Source organism: Cannabis sativa, chromosome 7 (genome assembly GCF_029168945.1).
Source record: "Cannabis sativa cultivar Pink pepper isolate KNU-18-1 chromosome 7, ASM2916894v1, whole genome shotgun sequence".
Lineage (NCBI taxonomy): Eukaryota > Viridiplantae > Streptophyta > Magnoliopsida > Rosales > Cannabaceae > Cannabis > Cannabis sativa.
This window is the reverse complement of record NC_083607.1, coordinates 4,559,657-4,574,802: the sequence shown is the minus strand read 5'-3', so window position 1 is coordinate 4,574,802 and position 15,146 is coordinate 4,559,657. Positions and strand designations below refer to the sequence as shown.

At 34.5% G+C, this 15,146-nt stretch overlaps 2 protein-coding genes across 2 annotated transcripts; one reads left to right on the top strand and one right to left on the bottom strand.

Moving 5' to 3' along the window:
- Positions 1 to 2,222, bottom strand: LOC115697049 (2-alkenal reductase (NADP(+)-dependent)). Its single transcript, XM_030623952.2, has 5 exons — positions 1,729 to 2,222; positions 1,475 to 1,652; positions 912 to 1,078; positions 746 to 828; positions 1 to 646 (listed from the first exon to the last, which is right to left on the bottom strand). Exons 1-5 carry the CDS (start codon positions 1,954 to 1,956, stop codon positions 274 to 276), a joined length of 1,029 nt encoding a protein of 342 aa, XP_030479812.1. The 5' UTR covers positions 1,957 to 2,222; the 3' UTR covers positions 1 to 273.
- Positions 2,223 to 9,101: 6,879 nt separating this feature from the next.
- Positions 9,102 to 9,886, top strand: LOC115696259 (uncharacterized). The gene is made up of 2 exons (XM_030623169.2): positions 9,102 to 9,567; positions 9,674 to 9,886. Exons 1-2 carry the CDS (start codon positions 9,132 to 9,134, stop codon positions 9,700 to 9,702), a joined length of 465 nt encoding a protein of 154 aa, XP_030479029.2. The 5' UTR covers positions 9,102 to 9,131; the 3' UTR covers positions 9,703 to 9,886.
- Positions 9,887 to 15,146: the final 5,260 nt, after the last annotated feature.

Sequence of the window (15,146 nt, the reverse complement as noted above, 5' to 3'; positions counted from 1 at the left end):
GAAACAAATAATAATAATATTAAGATAAACATATATTTATAATATACTTATTATATTATATACACAGAAAACAAATCATAGACAAAACTAAAATGAACTGTATAAGTTTGATTAACAAAAACACAGTCGATTCTTGGTGAAGTAAGGTGTAAACAATTTGTGTTGCATTGCAACACAACACAAACAGTACTAATACACCCAATGTACGCAGATACATGATTAGGTGGGGTTTGCAGATTAGCTAGTAGAGAACCATCCCAACTAGGCCACAAATCATGAAACAGCAACTATTTGTGCTCCAATGTTGCAGCCAGCTAATAGACCAACAAGAGCTGCAGGGGCATTGTCCAAGCCTTGAGCAACATCTTCCACATAGATGATGGTCCCTTGTTTGATGAAAGGTAGAATAAACTCAAGAAACTTGGGGTAGAGATGATAGTAGTTAGTCACTACAAATCCTTGTAATCGAGCTTGTTTGGTAATAAGGTTCATTAAGTTATGAACGCCTTCAGGGTGCTCAAGATTGTACTGTGAGATCATTCCACACACAGCAATTCGAGCATTGAATCTCATATTTAGTAGCACTGCATCAAGCAACTTTCCCCCAACATTTTCAAAGTATATATCTATTCCTTCAGGAAAGTACCTGCCACAGTTGAAAACAGATTATTTATTCACTTTTCATTTCAATGGATATGACATTAGTATAGAATACAACTTGGGTTGTGAAAAAAATATATGAAACCTTTTTAAAGCTGCACCCAAATCAGCCTCTTCTTCATCGTTGAAAGCTTCATCAAATCCAAACTTGGTCTTTAACAAATCAACCTTCAAACAGAAGGAAAAGAGAGACTTTAGAATTACTTGTACTGTATAGTACTATATCGTCTGCAGTATATAATAATACTCACTTTTTCTTTGTTTTCAGCACTGCCCACCACATAACAACCCATCAGCTTTGCAAACTGCCCAACAAGCTGACCGATTGCACACGAGGCCGCCGAAACAAAGACGTATTCTCCTTTCTTTGGAGAGCAAAGCTCATAGAAACCAGTGTAAGCAGTCATACCAGGCATACCTACATAAAATACATTATTATGAAAATTTCAAGAAATTGTGTCATACAAAGTTATTCCCTGAAATAGCAAATCAAAGCAAAAACTATTTAGGATATGTCTGGTTAGGAGGAGTAAAAACACGGGAATAGGAATGAAAATGAGAATGGTCTTTCCACTTGATTCCTTTTCATTCCATTCCATTCCACTACCTTCAACCAAACATGACCTTAAAAGATGCATTAGTTATAGCTAGTGAAGATACAAAGTACAAGTATACAATCTTATCATAACAAAATGAATAACTAACATAACTGTTATGACTGTAATACCAAACTGAATTTAAACTAAACCAAATCAGTGTAATGAATAGTAAAAGGGGTCAGTTGGAAATATTAACAAACACATAGTAAGCTTACCAAGAATACCAGCATAGTAAGACAGTGGAAGATCAGTGAGGTGAATTTTGCAAAGTGACTCAGTTTGATCTATGATACTATATTGCTCCCACCCAGTAATTCCCCCAACCAAATCTCCCACTTTGAAATTCGAATCCCCAGATTCCAACACTTCAGCCACTCCAAACCCACTAATTGGCTGCAAAAATATGAAGCATCAAACAACTAAACATATGAAGAAAAAGGAGGAGAGAATGAGTGATTGATTAACTCACCAAATGGGGTTTAAAAGAATCTACATAAGAAGCAGGATTGAGATGCTTCTTCATACAATTTACCATACAAGGGTCGCAGGACAGATAGAGATTCTTAACCAAAACACCATTAGAGGCTTGTGGAAGCTTGAGTTTGAGAGTAGAAGTGGTTACATACATGTCTGATTCTTTTGGGTTACTAGAGACATAGTCTCGTAGTAAGACCTGCTTGTTCTTCACTTCCGCCATGAGAACTCTTCTTCTCTTTTCTGGGTTTTACTTCGTTACGAAGTCACTCTGACACTCTGTTTCTCTCTATAGACACATGTATGTGAATTTCGATAAAAAGAACACGCGTCAGGAAGAGGTAATAAATTAGATACATGCATATAGTTCTTATAGGGATTCCCGGAATTCGGCGCCGGCGGAGAACCGGCGCCGAATACAGTGCATAGACTCATACACCGCTAGATTCAGTGCATTATTCATTCTATTTATATATATTATATAATAATATCTCTCTTCTGTTTTTTTTTTCTTTATGAATGAATTTCTATTCATCTTATATATATGAATTTATTTTTACATATAAGTGGCTCTGATATTAGTAAATTTGAAGATAAAATGAGTGAAATTACATCGTAAAACTAGTTAGCATATTTATTTTATACATATATGACAATTTATTTTAACAAATTAAGAATGTGAAGCTAACTCTTAATATTAATAAAAAAATTATTCATGCAAATTAATTTATCATTTATCTTAAGAACACGAACTGTTATTTGAGTGTACAAACTGTTAATTCATATGCAGTTTTATTAGCACAAACATGAATCAAAGATAGCTAAGAAAAATTAGATAATAAACTAATATTATCAAGTAAAGAATCTAATTCATTACAAAAAGATGCTCTCTTAGAAAAAATTGAAATTAATACTAAACAGTCATATTCAAACGAACTAATAGGTAATTCAAAAGTAAAAGATCAATCCAATACAACTATTAAAGTTACTGCTTCTGCTGGATAACAGCAAAAATCCTTACAAAAGCCAAAAAAAAACATGTATGAAGAATGAGTATCCAACCATAGAATAATTACTTACAAATAAATAATCACTTTAAAATAAATAGGAACATAATTAAAGAAGCTTAATCCCCTAATATGAAGAGAAACACTTCCCTTCGAATTACTTTTGAATAAACTACTATTGAATTTATATATACACTAAATCTTCTATATATACATAAATATTAGTAGAAAGGCAAAGCAACTAACACTGAATATACTGAATATACTAAAAATAATTAGATAACTCTCCTAAGTTTTAGAAACAAAATATATTGAAAACATAAAAACTTATATAATCGTAACTGATTTTTCTATAAAAAAAAGTACTAAATAATTTAGAGAAAAATAATTTAGAGAAACAAGCAACCACCCCTCTCAAGTGGTGTTGCAAATTAATATGAGTTTCACATAATTTAATTTAATAAATAATATAAGAAACCGTTAATTAGTTGCACAATACGCTATCGGTATAGTGTTAAACATCATATGGTACTTAATATAAAAGGAACTGAATTTGTCTAGTATCGTAGTTTCTTGTTCTTTTGGATTGTGCGTATTTACATTATTTAATAATTAAATTTCAGAATTAATACTTTAATTTAATATAAATACTAAAATTTTATTCTAAACTTTTTAGGGTAGCTTTATGGGTGTTTATAAAATATCTAATCCGATCAAATCTATAAATTACGGGTCCGAATTAAATTGAAAAATCTAAAATTCATACTTGTGTGGATGGTGTTAGTTCTATTTTTGGCATCTTTCAATTGACAAAATATTTTATAATTTAATTATTATTTTTGGCTGAGTTGTTTAGTTTGTTTCCTTGATTTTGTTTTTATATTGATTGAATTATATAAGGAATGAAATAGGATTAGTTTTTCTATTTATGTAAAGTAAGGCATAAAGTGTAAGTTTGATGACTCAACTATTTTCTATCTATGCTACTGTGTATATCTGATCCTCTGTGGGTTTCCTAAAATGTTTGATTGGATTTCTTGTAAAGAAAATCGAAGCAAGACCTTCCTTTTCTATAAAAGAAAAGTCGCACTTGCTACTCACAATTCTATAGGTACAAAACAAAAAATTTCTAGCCTAATTGAAGAATTATTTTAGGAAAATTTTCAAGTGAGTTGTGGTCTTGTTCAGACTGTGTATGACCTGTCAATAAGGTATATATTGATTATAAATACACCTTATAGTAGCTAGGTCATGGATCTCTTTCATACACATTGAATTGTATTTATATCTTTAGAAGAAAAAAAAAAGTCTTTGTTTTGTAGAGAAGACTGTGTTCACATCTCTCTGTGTTTATGTATTTTGTATTGTCTTGAGTCTATAATCAAGTCTACAAAAAAAAAAAAGAACAACACTGCTACGTTAGGGAGAAAGTTCTACAAGCTTTCAGGAGATAGCTTTACAAGTATTGCGTTGAGAGGAAGCAAGCACTCTTCAAGAAGATTGAAAGGAGTTCGAGCACTTGAAGTTTCAATAATATTCGATTAGAAGATGGAATACATCAAGCTTGCGACATACAATAAGAATGAGTCTATTTATGCATAAGTCAATTACTTTGTATTTATGAGATCAATCTAATGAATCTTATCTTTAGACGTGGTCCTGGGACTAGTAACAATCTACAAGGATTGTTGAAACCACGTACAAAAACCTTGTGTATTTTTACGTTTTTGCACTGTTTGTTTTATGGTTTATTCTAGAGTTACAGAATTATTTTCTGTAGCTAAAGAAAAACTGTTTCAGCACTAAATTTATTATTTCACATTTAATTAAGAAATTAATTAAATAATAAATTGGTAATTTTAAAATACGAACTTTCAATTAGTATTAGAGCTTGTCATTAAACTCTTAGTGAGATCTTGAGATTATTTTATTCTATTTATTTTATTTTGTGTGAGATGTCGTTGCTTGCAGAAAGAAGCTCCATTACTCGATTACCCCTGTTGAATGACTCGAATTATCCATATTGGAAGGTCAGAATGACATCATTCATTAAGTCACAAGCTGAGAAGTTGGTGGGCTGTATTTACAGGTTGGTCTCAACCTACTGAAAATAATGATGTAGGTAATGCTAAGGTAAAACTTGAACTGAATGGGACTACTAAAGATGAAAAAATATCTGGCTATAATAATAAAGCTTTGCATGTTAATTTAATATTTTTAATGGTATTGGTGAATGATTTATCAAATGAATATCATCTTATGAATCTATAAAGGAAGCGTAAGAAATCCTCAAACTCAATTTGAAGGTACCGTTGATGTAAAAAGATCATGTTTTAACATGTTGCAAACTAGATTTGATAAATAGCATGTCATAAATTGAAACTATGTCTGATTTTTATGAAAGAAAATTTGATATTGCTAATAGTTTTTTGTTTTGGAAGAAAAATTAGATGAATATCTATTGGTTCAAAAAATTGTTTGTGCGCTTCCTAACAGATTTGACACAAAATTAATAACAAAGAAGGACGCAAAAGATTTTGGCAGAATGACAAATGAAAGCTTTTTGGTCATGATTTAGCCTAATCATAAATAATTATTGTTATAGTCCAATTAATTAATATGATAAGTGTTATCTAAATTTTTGCACAATGACGTGGCATCGATCTAGGTGACATGTGGAACATATTTCATAACCTGGACGGGAATCCTACTCTCAATAATCCGTACAAGAAGAGTTGATTCTCAAACTCACATATAGGAGTTGTGACCTCTAAACAGAGTATGCATAGATAACCGACCAGCTTCCATCAAGCAAGTGGCTCGCATGCACCGACTACGAGATGCGAGTTAGCGATTTGAGAGATATATCTTATGAGTCCCTCTGGGACATAGGGACATTTTCCCCAAAGGGGATCCCTTACAAGTGGTGGCTCTTCCACTCTAGACCCAACCCTTTCGTTAAACCATCTGATCAGCTAATTTGCCTCCCTATTTCGGTAGTTCAGCTCCGCCTGATGGGCTTGGAGGATTGTGGCCTACTGATCCATCCATTCATGGAATTCGCGTCTCTACTAGGGAAAAGCATCGCTCACAGCAGCGCGTGTTTCTTCTTGTTCATGATGGAGGAAGTTTGTGTGACCCTGAACTTTTCCTACGGCCTCTCTCAACCTGGCAAGTTCAGAGTCATCCCCCAAGTCAACCAAGGGCTCGCTTATGCCAAGTTGGCCAATCCTTGGTCTAGTTTCTTCAGTGTATACCTAGGGTAGGCCTTGTTAAAAGGTTTCCCTGTGGTACTCTAGGTAGGTTATCCAGCATTGACTGGGAGTTGCTCGATACCTGTGTGACCCTGACCGGTATTGACTGAGCCTTCGAGCCTAGTCACTGCAGTTGGGGCTGCCTGAGGTGGTCAAGCAGAGTTGGTCAGGTTGTCACCAGTTGGTGGAACCTAGACATTAGGGTCCACAACCATTGGATCTTGAGGCTCTGTGGATCTGCTCCTCCTTGTCATAACCATTGTGATTACCAAGTGATGAGATCTTTACAAGAAAGTTGAAGCTCTCAATGAAAGCACCAAAAATGTTGACTGGGAAAATAACCAACTAACTCGGTCTAATAAACACTAGTTAATCACTGGTAAGGAGGTTAGAATAATAAATAAATAAATAACACATATAATTTATAGAGGTTCAGCCCCCTTGTATGTGGGTAATGACCTACTTCCCCTTTAGTTGTATTACTTATGAGATAATATCGTGCAGATCACTAAAGAAAACAAAGTGATATCTAGCTTCGACTCTTAAAATGTTTACAGATAAATCTTTCAGCAAAGTGATCTTAGATGCATAAGTACGAGTATAGCTCTCAGTTTTTTGGTCCTCTCCCATTGTGAATGCCTTCACTATTTATAGGGGAGAGTTGTTACATATGGCTTTGTAAAAGGAGTAAACAGAATAATCAATATCCCTATTGTTTAGGATGTAGTTACGGTCTGATAAATCTTCTTTATTCTTGGATAGATTTTTTGGATCTGAGTTTGTATGATTCAGTTGTAGATATTTGAAGAAGCTTGATGAAGATAAAATCAAGGATCGTGTATCTCTGTCCGGCACTCATGGCAGTGCTAGATTTGGCCAGCATGTTGGTCATCCAGTTAGATCCCTTGACACTTATCTTCTTTATGAACTTGGCTTGTACAATCACCCTTACAAGGTGTTGCTCCCATTTTATCTAGCCGGGAGGTTGAGCATCCGGTCAAAAGCTGCATGAGACATATTGGCCAACTTATGGCTATCCGTCCTTATATGGACTTGTCAGGCATATTTTTGCCCGGAGGTTCTTTGCCAGGTCAAAGAGATGGCTGAGTCATGCTACATGGAAAGGCCCGTCAGTTGTGCAAACTTTGGGATAACAGTCTCCTTTACCACATTTCTCAACACCACATCTTCAAGACAAAGAATGATGGTGTTCTTGGCCTTCTTGAGTGTACTGTCAAAATCTTTTTGTTCCATGTTTACTGGTTTAGCAGCTTCCTTTGATAGAGCTTCATCCAATCTGAGATTCCCAAGATGAGCTCTCATCTTTTCTCTCCACAAACAGGAAGTTATTTTTGTTAGAAATAATTAGGGTCATAATTGTATATATAAAATGTGTGTTGGGTCATCAAATAAATAAGTCAAATTTATGTGGTCTATTTTGGAATAAAGTTTATGACTTAAGGGCATGATTGTCATGATTTTAATATGTGGATACCAATTAGACAATTTCTATATTGATGAGGGGCCAAATAGAAATAGTCCAAAATATTGCCAACAGGTTTGTCTGTTGGTAATATAACAGGTATGGGTCCCCATTTTGCATCGTATCATATTTTTACAGAGTTCCTGAATCCCCATCATCAGGAAAATAAGGTTTCAAAGGTTTTGATGCAAAATTGGAAGATCATACCAATCAAAGATCGATTCTATGGACTCCGGTACGCTTCCGCTAATCTATATTCTATTATTTGATTCTCATGAATTAATTAGGGCTATATTCTGAGTTTACAGTATTTGTAACATGTGGTATCAAGAGCATCCCTAAATTAATTCTTGAGAATTTATGGTAATATTGATTTTCCATTAAATTATTCTTTTTGCAATTAGTATTCGGTATAAATGTACTGTCGAATATATATATCCGTTCATATATATATGTTGATTAGATACTGAATATGTATCCTTTTACATGTCGAATATGAATGTCGAATCTGTAATCTTTTACCGCATCCTTTGTATACATATACGGTAGTCTAAAAGTAATTTCTCTGTTATAAATTTTCATGAAATCAAGTTTATATATATATATATATGATAGGTTCATATATATACGTAGCAATTATATTTGTGAATTAAGTATTTTGGCAGTATTCATACATCAATGGCATACATATATAAATATATATAAAGGATAAAATAAAATGCCACTTACAGTTTAATATGTTTTGTTTTATTGTGTATGGATATATATTTATTGGGTTTTTATTATTGTTATTATTTTATTAAATAATAATAATAATTCAGTAACAATTAAATTCAAATTTTGGTTTAAAATTTATTAAGGATATTTAATATTTTAGTTAAATTAATTGAAACAAAATATCACCAAAGTGATCTCTTTTGTGTAGATTAATTTAATAAAAATATTATGATAATTGTGTGTATGTAATTCATAAATTTATTAATTAACCCAAAGGTAAGTTAATATTTGGATGAATTTCATGCATGTTTGTGGTGATAAATGTGTGACAATTATAAGGTATTTTGTGTGAACAATGTGTTAGTCCAAAGATTGCATATTGTTTGACATAATTTATTGTCAATGTTTGATCACTACAACAAGAGTACCGCTTACAATTAATATTACTGTCCAAAGACTTAATATTAATGTTGTGTTTGGTATCTTGAGATGGGATTAACCAATATTTGAATTTATTGTTTTATTTGGATTCTTATATGAGCATGTTATTTATGTAATTGTATTGTTCTTTTCAGCTGTTGCTAGTGTATCTGCTAATCTTAATTCGGTACGGTCCTTAATGGTAATAACTTTAAGAATTTGGAAGGAGAACATTTTTATTGTTCTTGGCTGCATGGATCTTGACCTTGCATTAAGGATGGATCGTCCTGCTTCTCTTACGGATACCAGTACCTCCGAGCAAAGGAGGATTTATGAGAAGTGGGACCGTTCAAACCGCATGAGTCTTATGATCATTAAGCGCGGCATACCTGAGGCTTTTAGGGGTGCGGTGTCCGAGGAGGTCACCGATGCCACAACTTTCCTTGCTGAAATTGAGAAGCGCTTTGCAAAAAGCGATAAAGCGGAAACAAGTACTCTTTTAAAGAAACTTATTTCCATGAAGTTTAAGGGCAAGGAAAACATAAGGGAGTACATTATGGAAATGTCTCACCTTGCTTCAAAGTTGAAGGCACTAAAGCTTGAGCTTTCGGATGACTTGCTTGTGCATTTAGTGCTTATCTCTCTTCCTCCACAATTCAGTCAATTTAAAGTCAGTTACAACTGCCAAAGGGAGAAATGGACTCTTAATGAGCTCATTTCATTTTGTGTTCAAGAGGAAGAAAGATTGAAGCAAGAGAAGACTGAAAGTGCTCATTTGGCAAGCACCTCTAAAGATAAGGGCAAGAAAAGAAAGAATGAGGCTGCTAAGGATAAAGGTCCTGCTCATAAGAAACAAACTCAAGCCAATAATGATGATGCTTGTTACTTTTGTAACATGAAAGGACACATGAAGAAGGAATGTGCTAAGTATATTGCATGGCGAGCAAAGAAAGGTACATTTCTTACTTTGGTCTGTTCTGAGGTAAATTTAGCTTCAGTACCAAGAAACACTTGGTGGTTAGATTAGGTGCTACTACTAACATCAGTGTTTCTATGCAGGGTTGCCTGAGTTACCGAAAGCCAAATGATGCTGAAAGAAGCATTTATGTGGGAGATGGCAAGTCGGTAAATGTAGAAGCAATAGGGCATTTTAGGTTGTTGTTAAGTACTGGTTACTATTTGGACTTAATAGATACTTTTGTTGTACCGTCTTTTAGACGGAATTTGGTTTCTGTTTCTTGTTTGGACAAATTGGGTTATTATTGTTCATTTGGAAACAATTGCTTTAGTTTATCTATTAATTCAAATACTGTTGGAACTGGTTCACTTATGGTTTATGACAACTTATATTTGCTTGACACTGTTGCTTCTTATAATGAAACCTTGAATGTGGAATCACGTGGTACTAAGCGTAAAATGAATAATGAAAAATCAAGTTCCTTATGGCACAAACGGTTAGGTCACATCTCTAGAAATAGAGTTGAGCGACTTGTGTCTGATGGAATTTTAGATTCAATTGATTTTTCAGACTTTGATGTTTGCATTGAATGCATCAAAGGAAAACAGACCAAAACAAAGAAATTGGGTGCGAAAAGAGCTATAGATGTCTTAGAGTTGATACATACAGATATTTGTGGGCCATTTCCTACACCTTCTTGGAATGGTCAACGATATTTCGTATCATTCATAGATGATTACTCAAGATATGCGTACCTATTTCTACTTCATGAAAAGTCTCAAGTGTTGGACGTGTTCAAATCTTTTAAGGCTGAAGTTGAGAATCAACTTAGCAAAAGAATAAAGCAAGTCAGGTCTGACCGTGGTGGTGAGTACTATGGTAGATACGACGGATCAGGTGAACAACGTCCAGGACCTTTTGCCAGATATCTAGAGGAGTGTGGAATTGTCCCACAGTACACTATGCCAGGATCTCCTAGCATGAATGGTGTTGCTGAAAGACGAAACCGTACTCTTAAAGATATGGTAAGGAGTATGATCAGTCATTCAACCTTACCAGAATCACTGCGGGAGAGGCACTTAAGACAATGACCTACATTTTGAATAGGGTACCAACTAAAGCATTTGCAAAAACACCTTATGAGCTTTGGACGGGCGAAAGCCTAGTCTTAAGCACTTTCATGTTTGGGGATGTCCAGTGAGGCCGGGCCTTATAGGCCAAATGAAAAGAAGTTTGGAACCTAAAACCGTGAGCGGCTACTTTATTGGATATTACGAACGATCTAGGGGTTTCAAGTTTTATGATCCCAAAGTAAAGAATATATTTGAAACGGGAACTGCAAAGTTCTTTGAGGATATTGAGTTTGGGGGGAGAAATACGGTTAAAGACTTTGTTTTTGAGGAGGATTTAGAATCACCCACTTCTCTTGAAGATGAGTTGATTCCTATTCCAATAGTTGCTTTTGATAATATTCAGGATTCCATTCCTAATATTGATCAAGTTTTAGATCAAGAGCAACCAAACATAGTCAATCAAACCCCAGAGGTACAAACTCAACAACCTCAAGAACAAGTGCCTTTGCGACGGTCCACTAGAGAAAGAAGAAATGCTATTAATCCAGATGAATACATAGTGTATCTTCAAGAACATGAGGATGGCATTGGAATGATGGAAGATGATCCAATCAACTTTCATCAGGCCATGAAAAGTTCTAACTCTCAAAAGTGGAATGATGCCATGAATGAAGAGAATAAGTCTATGCAAGACAATAAAGTTTGGGAAGTTGTCCCATTACCACAAGATGTAAAACCAATTGGTTGTAAATGGATATTTAAAACCAAGAGGGATGAAAATGGTAATGTGGTGAGGTTTAAGGCACGTCTTGTAGCAAAAGGCTATACTCAGAAAGAAGGCATTGATTATAAAGAGACTTTCTCTCCAGTTTCATCGAAAGACTCTTTCAGGATAATAATGGCACTTGTTGCTCACTTTGATCTTGAGTTACATCAGATGGATGTTAAAACAGCGTTTCTCAATGGCGACATTGATGAGACAATTTATATGGAGCAACCAGAAAACTTTGTGGTCGGTGACCCAAAGAAAATGGTTTGCAAATTAAAAAAATCCATCTATGGACTCAAGCAAGCTTCCCGTCAATGGTACCACAAATTTCATCAAGTGGTTCTCTTATTTAGTTTTGAGATGAATGCTGTTGATGATTGTGTGTATCATAAGTTTAGTGGGAGTAAGTGTATATTTCTGGTTCTATATGTCGATGACATATTGCTTGCCACTAATGATATAGGCTTATTGCACGAAACCAAGAGATTTCTATCGAAGCATTTTGAGATGAAAGATCTTGGTGACGCCTCTTTTGTTTTAGGAATTCAAATACATCGAGACCGTTCTCGGGGTATTCTTGGATTATCACAAAAGAGCTATATCGATAAAGTACTCAAACGGTTTGGCATGCAAGATTGTAGACCGTGTGATACCGTCGTTAAAGGAGACAAATTTTGTCTTAAACAATGCCCTAAAGGAAGCCTTGAAATTCAAGAAATGCAAAAGATTCCCTACGCTTCGGCTGTTGGGAGTCTAATGTATGCTCAAGTTTGTACGCGTCCGGATATAGCGTACATTGTTGGAGTGTTAGGCAGATACTTAAGCAATCCAGGAATTGATCACTGGAAAGCAGCCAAAAAGGTTATGAGATATTTGAAGAGAACAAGAGAGTACATGCTCACATATAGGAGGTCAGATCACTTTGAGATCATTGGGTACTCTGACTCTGACTTTGCGGGATGCCAAGATAGTAGGAGATCCACTTCGGGCTACATATATACGGTAGGTGGTGGAGCTATATCATGGAGGAGTGCAAAACAAACACTCATAGCTTCATCCACCATGGCGAGAATTTGTTGCATGTTATGAGGCATCCAACCATGGTATATGGCTGAGGAACTTTGTCACTGGGCTGCGCATTGTGGATGGAATTGAAAGACCACTTAAGTTGTATTGTGACAATAAATCAGCTGTATTGTATTCCAACAACAATAGGAGCTCGACGAAGTCAAAACACATTGACATCAAGTTCCTTGTTGTAAAAGAAAGGGTACAAAGTGGACAGATTTGTATAGAACACTTAGGTACAAACTCCATGATTGCAGACCCCCTTACTAAGGGTTTGCCACCCAAGGTCTTTCATGAGCACACTGCTCGTATGGGTGTTTTAGATTATGAGGACATCTAGATTCAGTGGGAGTTTGTCTTTAGTGTGTTTTATTTGTTTCATGAAACATGTGTATTTGGATATTTTTCTGATCAGAAATTATGTTATTCAGTTTATTTCACTTTGTACATTTAAGCTAAAGTTTTGATCTCCATAAAGTAAAGTAGGACCAATTGAAAATTGACATGAATAGATCACCATGCATGTAATTTTCATACCACATTATCATGATTGATCTATGTCATTTGGCTATGTTGATATATGTGACCATTGATGGGTTTAGTTGTGATTGATACAACGAAAATCGCTTTGATCCTATGTTGATATAGTTAATGGACGAGATTGCACATGCCTATGGTTATGATGACAAAGTTATGAGCTCAATAAGGTTAACACATTTATATGTTTACATATGTGACCCAGTGGGAGATTGTTAGAAATAATTAGGGTCATAATTGTATATATAAAATGTGTGTTGGGTCATCAAATAAATAAGTCAAATTTATGTGGTCTATTTTGGAATAAAGTTTATGACTTAAGGGCATGATTGTCATGATTTTAATATGTGGATACCAATTAGACAATTTCTATATTGATGAGGGGCCAAATAGAAATAGTCCAAAATATTGCCAACAGGTTTGTCTGTTGGTAATATAACAGGTATGGGTCCCCATTTTGCATCGTATCATATTTTTACAGAGTTCCTGAATCCCCATCATCAGGAAAATAAGGTTTCAAAGGTTTTGATGCAAAATTGGAAGATCATACCAATCAAAGATCGATTCTATGGACTCCGGTACGCTTCCGCTAATCTATATTCTATTATTTGATTCTCATGAATTAATTAGGGCTATATTCTGAGTTTACAGTATTTGTAACAATTTTTCCCACTGAATTTCTCAATGTCCACCTTGACAGAAGTCATGTTCTTGATTCTTCAAGAACCTTCTTCAACTATTTTGTTCTCCTTTTCTTGATGATTCTTGAATCTTGATCCACACCCTTGAGATTAATCTGCTCTAACCTGAGCTCTGATTCCACTTTTTGGATCTCAATTCTAACTCCAATCTTAAGTAACAACTTGTACAAACAACACTCTCATAGTTTCTTTGCACAAGTTATCAAGAACAATCATCAAACACATTAAAAACATAGAATAGCAAATGAACACAATCAATTAAAGAGGTTCAAACTTTCTAAGTTTCATTGGAAGCCTAATCCCCTTGTGTTGAACTCCCTTAATCTGAAAGGTTCAATTTCTAACCATTGATCTTGATGGTGTCTCGAAGAGAATACAAACTAGGAGCAAGCCTTCAACTATGGTTTCTCAATTCCTTCTGCAACAATGCAGTAACCAATATTCAGAGATTTCTTTCTCTCTCAATCACTAGATCTCACCATAATTCTCTCTTTTTTTCTTCTCTCTACTCACAATCAAGCTTTAACCAACTAACTTACATTGTACATAAGTGGTTGGTTTTATAGGGAAGCTCTAGACTTGACAACAAGGCAACACAATCATAATAGAAATTTTAACTAACATAACTAACAGAAACCGTTGTCCAAAGTCTTGACATGTTGGCAATTTGAGGAAAAAGATTAGATACCAATAGGCTAGAGACATGTGGCATGTGACTAGGATGAGCTGAACTAACAGTTACAACTTATCTAGTTGATTTTTTCAAGAAACTCTATTGAAAAGAGTTAGTTGAAGTCTGTTATTTCTTACTCATTAGAGTAAGTCCTCTGTGCATAAATATTACTTATTTAGAATTAATTTTAGCTTTTGTAATTAGAGTGAAAGAAGATCACACAAGAGAGAGATTTTTCTTGGGGGAAGGGCTTGGATTAAAGGGTACTAATGTGAGTTTTGGTGAGAGTACTTGTGAGAATCAAAGAAGCTTTGAACTTTGACTGTGTTGAGAATTGTAGTAGCTATTGTTTTATAGCAAATTGTTGAGAATGATGCTCAAATTGGAAAGTTATTTTGCTGGCCGAACCGTTATAAACTTGAATGAAAATTGTACTTTTTTCTTAAATGAAAATTGAGTCTTCTTGTTGTTATTCACACATTGTCGTCTTTGTTAGTTGTTAGTTATTGTTATTTTCTTGTTTCTTTGTTTTTGTGTTTTGTCGTGATTAGAAAATTTAGATAGTTCCAATGTGTTAAAAGTATTTCAACCTTTTGTTGTCGTTTACTCTTTATTTAATTAGATGTTCTTAACTAGTTGCATATACATATTAGTTGTCATATTTCAGATTTTCATGTCGTTTTCTTTTGACCTTTTCAACAATTGAGTTTGGTAGGCAATTTTGTTAGGAGTGTTAATTACAACTTTTTATTA

Bases quoted from the DNA above. Each gene is read 5' to 3' on its own strand.
- LOC115697049 (XM_030623952.2), bottom strand. From the start codon at position 1,956: ATGGCGGAAGTGAAGAACAAGCAGGTCTTACTACGAGACTATGTCTCT. The intron at 1,653-1,728 runs GTGAGTTAATCA...ATATTTTTGCAG, and splicing joins ATTCTTTTAAACCCCATTTG to CCAATTAGTGGGTTTGGAGT. The intron at 829-911 runs GTGAGTATTATT...TTCTGTTTGAAG, and splicing joins GTGCTGAAAACAAAGAAAAA to GTTGATTTGTTAAAGACCAA.
- LOC115696259 (XM_030623169.2), top strand. From the start codon at position 9,132: ATGAAGTTTAAGGGCAAGGAAAACATAAGGGAGTACATTATGGAAATG. The intron at 9,568-9,673 runs GTACATTTCTTA...GTTTCTATGCAG, and splicing joins TGCATGGCGAGCAAAGAAAG to GGTTGCCTGAGTTACCGAAA.